General features: G+C 40.5%; 1 protein-coding gene across 1 annotated transcript in view; it reads right to left on the bottom strand.

Moving 5' to 3' along the window:
* Positions 1-12,170, bottom strand: part of polr2b (RNA polymerase II subunit B) — a 60,481-nt gene that overhangs the window by 423 nt on the left and 47,888 nt on the right. The window contains exons 21-24 of the mRNA XM_033021374.1: positions 6,878-6,985; positions 6,684-6,797; positions 5,260-5,420; positions 1,277-1,472 (exon numbers count right to left, since the gene is read on the bottom strand). Of these exons, the coding sequence (XP_032877265.1) occupies positions 1,277-1,472; positions 5,260-5,420; positions 6,684-6,797; positions 6,878-6,985 (579 nt within the window). The remainder of the gene's footprint in view (positions 1-1,276; positions 1,473-5,259; positions 5,421-6,683; positions 6,798-6,877; positions 6,986-12,170) is intronic.

The raw sequence follows: 12,170 nt of genomic DNA, 5'->3' as shown, positions 1-12,170 counted from the left end.
AGTGGGTCAAGCAGAATACCTGGAGAACATGGATGGATAATGTTTCAGGTCAGGACCCTTAACCATTAACATTACTGACATTCCTAACTGTCTATTGCCTATCATTTAAAATCATATTTGTAAATGAATTCTTTCTCAACGTATTTGGTCACTTTTGAGAAAACGGAGCCACGTTCTTCACCCAAACCTAGTCTTATAAACTACAACTATATTGTAATCTTTATGAAGGGATAAATAATTAAGGTGGATGAATTCCAATCTAGCAGGCTGTTTTGCCCCAAACAATGTTAAACTTCTGCAGTGATGTTGAAGCTGCACTCATCCATGCAAGTCAAGAGTTTTCATCCACCTTTGTGATGTGCCATGCAGGTGATGGGAAGTTTTTGAATGTCAGGAGATGAATTACTTGCCCGCAGAAATCCAGTTTCTGACTTGTGGTTGTAGTCACAGTATTCATGTGGCCAGTGCAGCTGAATTTCTGATCAATGGTGACCTCTCCCATCTAGAATGTTGATGGGACCATAATAATGCCATTGTGCAAAGGATACCCTTTCTTTAATTGGACTTTATCTTTCTTTATTTCAATGTTATATCTGTGTATTAAATGTTGCACCCTTTGTCCTTTATCTGGGCACGTCTTGATTGTATTCATGTAAAGTCTTCTTTGTCTGAATAGTACGCATGCAAAAGCTTTTCACTGTATCCCAGTACAATTGACATTAATAAACTATACTAAAAATGGTTAGGTGGTCTTTTATTGGAGATGGATATTACAATTGTAATCAAACAAAAAATCTAGACATGCTGGAAATCAAATAATAACAGGAAATGTAAGAAACATTCCACTGGTCAAGCAGCATCTGTGGAATGTTAACCAGCTAAAAAAGGTCAATGAACTGTCGTTTAGTCAGATCTCTCCAGAAACTAAAGTGGGAGAATTTAAACAGCTTTTGGAATGGGCTTTTGGAATGGAGATTTCCAACAGCTTTCCTCTACTGAATGTAAAAGTTTGAAACGGGAGGTTATTCATGCATTCTGTATTAGATTATTGCTTTTCTTTGTGTATGATCTGTCTTTTATACAGGGGGAAATACTTCAACTCGGATGGTAATTCAACACAAATGCTGAATGTGCTGTATGTCCACATAGCATACTCATTCCACAAATCAAAAGATATTTCACTTCAACCAACACAACTTAAGAGAGTACAAGTGGTTAAACTGCAACATATTTGTCCGATCTTCAGAAAAATCACTAAGTAGAGTTTGACACACACCTGAGTTTTGTTACGGCATCCTCTGCATTCGTAAGTGTGTGTTCTAGTATTGGCAATTGCCATGAGTCCGCATAGGTTGCATACATGCACCTGATATGGATCAGAAACCTCAAACAGCCTCTCTTTCAAAAACTGGGCTGCACCGTGAGCAATCTGACAATCTCGTTCCATCTCCCCAAAACGTAGACCACCGTCGCTGAAAGGAAAATCAAATCAAACATCAAACTTTACTGCTGGGAGTCAAAGGCTTGAAAAAAGGTTTGTAAATGAAAGTAATTTGTCTTTCTGAAAGTTTTCCCAAATCCTGCTTGAACTACTCATCCAGATACCTGCCCCATCCCAACACACTTATGTACAATGGTCTTAGGTGATAGAAATGGAGCCATGCCTGGACTTCAACATGATTATCACTCTTTCAGGACATTAAGCATTTATTCCATCCACTCTTAATACATGAAAACATTATTTTCATATTTTTTAAATTCACAATTATGAACATGAAGCATTAACCATCTACAAGATCATTGACCATGGGTATTTTGAAGTTATCTCTCAAACCCTTATTCTTTCTCATCCAGGATAATGTCTGCAAAGCATGGAATAACTATGACCTAAACCACACCATGCAACAAGTAAATATATTTGTTTATCCATTATTTATGGAAAAAAAATACTGGAATTACCCAACAGAATTTTGTGAGAAACTTGACCGATTCATGGTATTTAAGCATTAAAAATGAAAACATATTCAATTATACTGGACACAAAGTGCTGGAGTAACTTAGTAGGTCAGGTAGCATCTCTGGAAAAAAAGGATAGGTGCCGTTTCGGTTTGGGTCCTTTCTTCCGACCTTCATATCTGAAGCAGGATCCTGACCCAAAATGTCATCTATCCATGTTTTCCAGAGATGCTGCCTAACCCACTGAGTTGCTCCAGCACTTTTTCTATTATTATTAGCCAGCATCTGCAATTCCATGTATCCTCAATAATACTCGGCCAGTTACATCTTCACCATTACTGCGGAAATTGTCTCAAGAACTTGCAGATAAATTTAAGAATTTAAAACAATTTAAATTGAAAAAGGTTTTGATATCCAAAAGATCATGTAGCAAGGAATTCATATCTATATTACTAAAAGTCTGTTCTTGACCGGTTTTGGCCATCTGTGCTGCGATTTTCGAGAGAACGCTGCCACCTACGGCCGTCATTTTTGGCCACCTCGCTCAGAGCCCCCCTCCACCGCATGTGTGCCGAGGATTTTTCCCGTCGATTAATAATGACACCGAGTGTGACTGAGGAGTGAATGAATAATGCGATGTAAAGCGCCTTGACTATTAGAAAGGCGCTATATAAATCCCATCCATTATTATTATTATTATTATTAAAGCATTAAAAACTATTAATTTTGCAAAACAAATGTCTCTATTGGTTCTAAGCTTGTAAAAATATGTCTATTGGTTCTAAAGCTTGCAAAAATATGTCTATTGGTTCTAAAGCTTGCAAAGGTATGTCTCTATTGGTGCTAAAGCTTGCAAAAAAAATGTATATTGGTTCTAAAGCTTGCAAAAAAAATGTCTATTGTTTCTAAAGCTTGCAAAAAAAATGTCTATTGGTTCTAAAGCTTGCAAAAAATGTCTATTGGTTCTAAAGCTTGCAAAAAAAATGACTATTGGTTCTAAAGCTTGCAAAAAAAAAAGTCTATTGGTTCTAAAATGGTTCATACTAGCGCTCCAGAAAGCCCGCAATGGTGACTTGGGTGTGGCTTGGTTGAAAGACACCACTTACTGCAAATGGTGGCATGAAGGTGAAAGACACTACTTACTGCAAATGGTGGATTGGTTGCTTTGACTTGGTTGAAAGGCACTACTTCATGCAAATGATGGCTTGGGTGTGGCTTGAAGTTGAAAAGCACTACTTACTGCAAATGGGGGGAGTGGGTGCATTGGCTTGATGTTGAAAGGTACTACTTACTGCAAATGGTGGCATGAAGTTGAAAGACACTACTTACTGCAAATGGTGGCTTGGGTGCTTTGGCTTGCAGTTGAAAGGCAGTACTTACTGCAAATGGTGGCTTGGGTGCAATGGCTTGAAGTTGAAAGGCATTACTTACTGCAAATGGTGGAATGAAGTTGAAAGGCACTACTTACTGCAAATGGTGGCTTGGGTGCTTTGGCATGAAGTTGAAAGGCACTATTTACTGCAAATGGTGGCTTGGTTGCTTTGTCTTGAAGTTGAAAGACACCACTTACTGCAAATGGTGGCTTGGGAGCTTTGAAGTTGAAAGGCACTATCACTGCAAATGGTGGCTTGGTTGCTTTGTCTTGAAGTTGAAAGACACCACTTACTGCAAACGATGGCTTGGGTGTGGCTTGAAGTTGAAAGGCACTACTTACTGCAAATGATGGCTTGGGTGCAATGGCTTGAAGTTGAAAGACACCACTTACTGCCAATGGTGGCTTGGGTGTGGCTTGAAGTTGAAAGGCACTACTTACTGCAAATGGTGGCTTGGGTGCTTTGGCTTGAAGTTGAAAGGCACTACTTACTGCAAATGGTGGCTTGGGTGTGGCTTGAAGTTGAATGGCACTACTTACTGCAGATGGTGGCTAGGGTGCAATGGCTTGAAGTTGAAAGGCACTACTTACTGCAAATGGGGGTGTGGGAGCTTTGGCTTGAAGTTGAAAGGCACTACTTACTGCAAATGGTGGCTTGGTGCATTGGCTTTAAGTTGAAAGGCACTACTTACTGCAAATGGTGGCTTGGGTGCATTGGCTTGAAGTTGAAAGGCACTACTTACTGCAAGTGGTGGCTTGGGAGCTTTGGTTTGAAGTTGAGAGGCACCTCTTACTGCTAATGGTGGCTTGGGTGTGGTTTGAAGTTGAAAGCCACTACTTACTGCAAATGGTGGCTTGGGTGCTTTGGCCTGAAGTTGAAAGGCACTACTGTAAATGCACTTACTTCCTGTTTGCACTGTATATTGATTTTAGATAAAACGCTTCCACTTACGGCTGTGATTTTTGGCCATCTTACTCAGTCCCCCTCCGCTGAGCAGATGCAGAGAATTCTTCCCATCAATGAAAAATAAAAGTGTTATTAGTTTTTTTTTTAATGTTGAGAATCTCTCTCCTGTCAATCACTCCATGAAAGCCACACCTTTTCCGGTGGGGGGGGGAGGGGTTATAAAACCCGGAAATGTGGGTGTGGCTCAGTCTCTGCAAGATGGAGGAGGGAGAGGTCACGACTCGCTGTCTTTAGTGGCTTTGCACCCTACTTCAAATGGTATGAAACTGCACTTGAATTTGGTGTCCTTGCACCCTGCTAGAAGTGGTAAGAAACTGCACTTGAATTTGGTGGCCTTATACCCTGCTTGAAATAGAATTTCAAGGATTAGCCGTGAGTCAACTACCAGCCCACCAGCCGTGAGTGAGTTGCCAGCACAACAGGCTTGATTGACTGAGACGCCAGCCCAAGAATCCATTTGGCGCACAATTTGCATACTAGCCCTCTGGAAACCAGTCCCTTCAGCCCACAACACCATACTAGCGCTCCAGAAACCCCCCCCCCCCCCCCCCAACTGGCCACCAATATTAGAATTGGTGGAGAGGTGGAATATTGCGTTGGATGACCAGCCCTCCTGTGTGATGCTTGGACCCAACGGGTCCCACTTAGTCTAGTAAGATCATAAATAGCAGATGGTCCATGTGACATTACACTGGAGTATTACTCAAAACGGCTACAAGACGGCGAGAAGAGGAGAGAAGAGACAGTAACCCTAAGATTTTTTCCTCCACCACAGTGAGGAGGTGCTTGGAGGATACACTGTGGTGGATGTTAATTTGTGTTTATTGTTGTTTTTTATTGTATGTATGACTGCAGGCACGAAATTTCGTTCAGACCATAAGGTCTGAATGACAATAAAGGTATTCAATCAATTCAATCAATCAACTTCAAAAACAAGTGAAATACATGCCTAGTTTCAGCTTACCGAGATCTACCCTCCATAGGTTGTCTATTAAGGATCTGAACAGGTCCTCGTGCACGTGAATGAATTTTGTCATCCACCATATGTTTCAGACGTTGGTAGTAAGTGGGACCAATAAAGATCTGTGATGTGAGTTTACGCCCTGTAAATCCATTGTATAAAACCTAAAATGAGAGGGAATATGTTATTAAATGTAAACATTTTGCTTTAGTGCAAACAAAGGCAGCTGGGCACTCTCGTTTCCTCCCAAGTCCCAATGATGTGTGGGTTTGTAGATTAATTGGCCTCTGTAAATTGCCCCTAGTCTGTCGGCAGTGGATGGAGAAAGTGGGATAACATAGGACTGTGTGAACAGGTAATCGATTGTCGGTGTGGACTCGGTGGGCTGAAGCGCCTGATCCATGCCGTATCTCTAAACTAAACTAAAGATGTTGAACATGCTACCTAGAATATGGAGGATTATCAAATAGCTTTCAAAAGATCTTTCTACTGGGAATATCACCTAATTTGTGTGCCCCATGTGACTAAAATATTGATGAATCCATTCCCAAAGCAAGTCTTTTGCATTAAAAAAAATCTAGTATGGCATATTTAAATGTTTTTAATGAAAGTACTCAATCGTAATTTATTTCATATTAAGGACAAGAAAGAGTTGATTAATTTGATTAATCATAGATATCCTAACGGGAAGTTGGCGTTGGAAATTAGCGGTTAGATTTAAATGGAATCTTTAATTCAGTCTGAAAGGCTGAATTAAGGATTAACTTCTGTCCATAAATTTGGAGTTGAAACAGTCAGTGAGGAAATTAGGTGGGGGTCTTTGACAAATTAGGATACCAATCTTATTTTTGTGTTATACATATTCAGAAAGTGATGCTGCAGCATGCCTAGAACATCAAGCCACAGAGCTTAGAGCTACATTTGTAGCTGAGTGCATCTTGGACTGATTTATCCAAGAGACCTGTTAAAAATAAAAAGGCACAGTCAAAAATCTCAGATTTGTGTGGTGCTGCAAGAGCTGCATGTCTTTTGTTCTGTGACCTTTTAAGAAAACTTCTACTTGGTATTGTTGATTTGTTTTGGACTGCACTGGACTGATTCAAAATATCTTCATTTAAATTTTGACCAAAACCTGTCATGGAAACTTCATCAACTGCCAACAATAGACAAAAGAGACGGAGTAAATGTTGATTTAGAGGATGTCAAGTTTCAAATAAAAACACTCGTTTCCTAGAGGCCTCTTGTCAGGCTGTTTTAGTCTGTGCTCAGAAGCTGACAGAAGAAAGGCAAATTCATCTCACAATACTCAAATTATGTGACCAGAGGGTTCTGACAATGTTTGTATTATTATACAGCTATCATTAAAAACTTGTGCCAGGTTGTACAAATTATTTTCCGTGTGCATATATACACAAAGAGACAATTACCTCATTGCCTCGGAGGTGGTACCCATAGTCTGATAATAGGTTAGAAATCTTCTGCACATTAACAGCATCATTGAAAGGTGTTGCATCACCAATTTCACCCTTATTTGCTGATACCTAAAAGCATATCAAATGAATGAGTGTAAACAATTGTATTTTTATTAAAACAGTTAATTTCTGATCGTCTTTAAACATACCTTCCCTTGCAGACACTCAATCAAGTGACCAATTGTCATTCGAGAAGGAATGGCATGTGGATTGATTATAATATCTGGGGTGATACCTTCGCAGGTGAATGGCATATCCTAAAATGAAACAATAACTGAAGCATTAGTAACTTATTGATGGGGAGGAATGGTTGAAAGCATTGCAGGCACAAGCGACAGCAGATGCTGGAACCTTGAGCAAAACCAAGTGCAGAAGGAACTCAGCACACAAGGACGCATCTGGGGAGGGAAACGGACAGACAACAGTTCATTTCAGGGACCTTTCTTCAGACGGATTCAAAGGAGCATTGGTCTGAAGAAGGGTCCCAATCCGAAATGCAACTGTCCACTTCTCTCCACAGATGCTGTTTGACCTACTGAGTTCAACACCTATTCTTTAAAATAAATGGTATACAGCAGAGTGTTACAAGATGCTTCATAAGAAAGATATCAACCAAAATCTGACATAATACTACAGGATATATTAAGGCAAAAGTCTTAAACGTAAAAAGGTACAACCTACATTCTAGTTGCAATGGAAGTAAAGTATATGTCGAACTAATCTTAGCCCCAAACTTCATGATTGCTGCCCACTCTAGCTCCACAGTTCCAATAAGTTTCTATAACTGCTTGGCTCCCAACGCATTGCAAGTAAGCCACTGCTACCCTTCTGTAAGACACTTGGTCAAAGTTGCCAGGAGATTAAGCCCAACCCATAAACCAGCTTAAAGGTCTTTTGACGGTGTTATATTCCGGACGGCAGAATGAATAACAACTTACACGCAGGTTGCCTGGATCACGAGAGAGAGAGGTTTATTAACCAACATTCCCTGCTTATATTGAACACCAACTCATTAACATAGACATGAATATGTATGAATACATTACACTGCTCTCCTTTTTTTAAGTATTAAATCTAAGTACTCAGTTACAATTTTGTTGTTGTGATACTTGATTTAAACCAGTATTTATGAAATCTTAAATGATAAACACAATATATTTATTTTACATATCTACACATTTACGTTTTACTTATACAGTGAGTTACTTAACTTACAAACCTAATCTGACTACTGGTTTACGGATCGTGCCTGATCGTCTAACAGTAACAGGTGTAAGTGGTGACTCAACTGTAGGCTAGTTTGGCTCTACTTTAGTACCCTGACTTTGAACAGAGGAATCTGTTTCTTTGTCTGTACTAACTGAGCTTTGTGTTTCAATCACAGTGGTCTCTTCCAACTCACTTTCAGATAAATACTCAGGGATTAGGACTTCATGCTCAGTTTTTGGTTCATCTTTGGCTGGAATCATTTGATCAACATGAACACTTTTGATCCTATCTCCAACTTCACCTATGTATCTTTTTGTTCCACACACTTCCACTATTTTCCCAACATCCCATTTGTCTCGACTGGGCGTTGGGAGGACTGAGAACACGAACCTGCTCATCTGGCTTGAAGTACCTCTCCTTTTTGTGGGAGTCAAAATGGCATTTTTGACTTAACTGTTTTTTGCTCAGCTCTCAAGGCCAGATTGGGTTGAACTAGACTTAGGCATATTCTTAGCATTCTCTTCATCAACAGTTCTGCAGGTGAGTAACCTGTTGTTATGTGGTTCTGTACTTCAGCAAGAAACTAGCGAAATGATGTTTCATGAGAGCATCTTTGACAATTCTAAGACCTTTCCGCCGCCCCGTTGGAGGCTGGATGGTATGGGGGAACATGTGTGTGTTTTACACCATTCCGCTGCATGAACTCTTTGACCTTTCTGAACGAAACTGAGGCCTGTTATCAGAAACAAATTCTTCCGGTAAACCATGGCATGCAAAAATTGATCTCAACTCATCTATGGTACACTCAGTCGTGCTTGACCCCATATGTTTAACTTCAATCCATTTGGAATGACTATCTACTAGCACCAGAAAATGATCATTACCCTTTCCACAAAAATCTACATGAACTCTCTGAAAAGGTCTACTTGGCCATGACCAGGGTTGCAGTGGTGTTTTTGGTGGTTTACTCCAGCAATTTTGGCAGACACTACATTTGCTCACCAGTGACTCGATGTCACTGTCAATACCAGGCCAATACACAAAACTTCTGGCAATTGACTTCATGTTTACTATGCCAGGATGTTCGGCATGAAGTTCATTCATAATTTTGTTTCTCAAAGACTCTGGTACAACCACTTTGTAACCCCACTTAATGCATCCCTGCTCACATGATAATTCTTGGCGTCGATTATGGAAAGGCTTCAGCACAGAGTTCAGAACTGAGTTCAATCCACTATCGATTTCAGTCCAACCATTCAATGTTTGTTCATAGATCCTCTTCAGCAGTGTCTTTCTCTGTTTCTGCTGCAATTTCTGTTGCAGTCACTGGTAAGTCTTCACCTGCAACTTGCAGTGTGTAGATTGAGTTCTCACTTCCCACCTCGTACAGATCTTGCGAGGTTGGTAACGGATATGGTTCGTCATCAACGGCGTGGTTGATTGTGACTTTGTAGTCACTGCATAGTCGAACAGTTTTGTTGGCCTTGGGAACGGCCATAATTGCCGTTGCCCTGTTACTCTGGTCTGTCTTTACGAGTACGCCATTCCGCTCTAACCTGTCGAGTTTTTCCTCCACTTGTTGCTTTAGTGCATATGGTACAGGTCTTGGTCGACAATACGCAGGTTTCACATCTTGCTTAAGTTGAATGTGTGCAGAGTACCCCGTTATTCAAGTGTAACTGTCAGCAGAAATGTTTGCATGTTTGCTTATGATGTTTTCAAGACGTGATTTGGACAAATTGACGCTGAAAATGTTCTTCCAGTCAAATTCTATTCTACTCAGCCAATCCTTTCCAAGGAGGGTTGGTTTATTTCTGTAGCTGGCTACTATAATGGGCAGTGTTACTGACTGAGCATTATACTGAACTTTACAGTTCATTTGTCCACGTCTCCAAAACTTCGCCCGAGTAGGTTCTCAGCTTGACCTTACTTTCAAACCATGGCATCTGTGGGAACTTTGTTTCGTACAGGTCTCTGCTCATGACCGAACAATCTGCTGCCGTGTCAATGCACATATCGATTAACTGTTCATTTATCATTACTTTAGTTCAAAAATCCTTGCCTTGACTGGTTGTAGGCTTATCGATGTTGGTTGCATAAATGGTGTACAACCCAAGTTCATTTCCATCTGGGTTCATCAAGTTATGAACTCCTTTCTGGTGTTGTCACTTGTTTCCTGCAGATCGTTGGTTTCCTGTTTTAAGCTTGGCCCTACATGCTGAGGCGATATGGCCTTTCTTCTGGCAGTTATAGCACTTGGCCATTTTGAACTGACAAAATTGGGATGAGTGATTACCATTGCAATGATAACTGGCTGAACTCAGCTCCCCGCCATACTTTGGTTTTGGTTTAGCGCCTCTTGGTTTGGCCATAGGCACTGCCTTCTGATTGTAAACGGCCACTGCAGTCCTTGGTGGACGAAACTTTCAAGCATTCTTTGATGCCATCTCCATTGTGGTAGCAATCTTGCACGCTTTCTCGAATGTAAGATCTGGAGTGTTCATGAGTTTGGACTGAATTCTTTCATCCACTAGACCACAAACAAATCTGTCGCGTAGTGACAGGTTCCAAAGTTACAGTGCAAAGTTAAGATTTTCAAGGCAACAATGTACTCATTGATTGTCTCATTCTGCTTCTGGTTTCTAGTACCAAATTTATAACTTTCTGCAATTTCCAGAGGCTTTGGGTTGAAGTGCTCCTCCATAACTTCTTCATAATGTCATTGAATGGCATTAATTCACGAGTGTGTCATACACTTCAGGACCGATCTCCGTGAGCAGAATCGCTTTCATGCGTTCGCAAACTACTTTATTTGTTTCAGTCACTATCTCTCCTTCACCACTAATCTCCATTATGTTGTTTGCCGTGAAAAACATGTTTGCCCTCTCCATATAGCTGAATGGCTCTCCTCGTCAAAAGTGCCAAGGTTTCCGATGTAGCCCGTGGACGCTGCCATCATGTCGTTCTCTTTTTTTTTTAAATGTCCGTTCAAAACCCCGATTTCCTGTCTGTTCTGGTGTAACAATTCACCTAAAACATAGCTGTACAAACGCTATTCAGCTTGAAGAACTCGACAAAAAAAATCTTATACAATCCCAAGGATGTTGTGACAAACTCTCGACGATTTGTCCAGCTGCCGTTTTAAACTACAGTCCCCTGCATAGAAGGATCTGCGGCCTATCGTGTCCATCTCGCAAACAACTGCGACACAACTCCGTATTTACTGTTTAAAATGTTAAACAATACTGCATGTTGCCAAACAGTCCTGCACTGTATTTAAAGGATGAGTTTACAAACTCTATCCCATCCTCGTCGCCAATTTTGTTACCTTCTGGACGGCAGAATGAATAACAACTTACAGGAGGTTGCCTGGATCACGAGAGAGATTTATTACCCAACATTCCTTGCTTATATTGAACACAAACTCATTAACATATACATGAATATGTATGAATACATTACAGACGGTTTGTATCATTGGAAGGTACTTTCATTATTTTGCATCTGCAGACAGTTTAATTTTTTCAATAAATTAATTAAAATATTATAACCATAATGAAATCACACAAGAGCTATTAATTAATAATGCACACATTGAAATAAGGAAAATAAATCAAAAGGGTGGCATGGTGGCGCAACGGTAGAATTGCTGCCTTAGAGCGCCAGAGACCCGGGTTCAATCCTGACTACAGGTTCCATCTACGGAGTTTGTACTTTACCCGTGACCTGCGTTGGGTATCTCAGAGATCTTCGGTTTCCTCCCACACTCCAAAGGCATACAAGTTTGTAGGTTAATTGGCTTGGTTTAATTGTAAATTGTCCTTTGTGTGTGTAGGATAGTGTTAGTGTGCAGGGATTGCTGGTCAGGGTGAACTCTGGGGCCCAAGGGTCTGTTTCTACTGTATCTCTTAACTTATAAACACCTACCTTTTGATGGTCAGTAATCCATTAAAAATGCATAGCTATGACTGCTGTGGTCGGGTAGCCTGATACAAAGTGCATCAGGCCCCCTCAGTTCAGCAATTTACCAACTTTTCCCAGACCCAGTCATGAGTTTAACTCCAGGACAAAAGATTAGTCAGCATATTTAGACTTCCATGTTGCACTGTTCTGAAATGGAAACCTAAATGGAACATGCTGATGAGGATACTGTGGCAAGCCATCAGCACCCTCCTGTTCAAAATATTGCCAAAGTACAATTAAGCAAATGAACTATAGGTAATAAAATCACAT

Source organism: Amblyraja radiata, chromosome 1 (assembly GCF_010909765.2).
Source record: "Amblyraja radiata isolate CabotCenter1 chromosome 1, sAmbRad1.1.pri, whole genome shotgun sequence".
NCBI lineage: Eukaryota > Metazoa > Chordata > Chondrichthyes > Rajiformes > Rajidae > Amblyraja > Amblyraja radiata.
The sequence above is the reverse complement of the archived record's forward strand: the minus strand, read 5'-3'. Positions and strand labels throughout refer to the sequence as shown.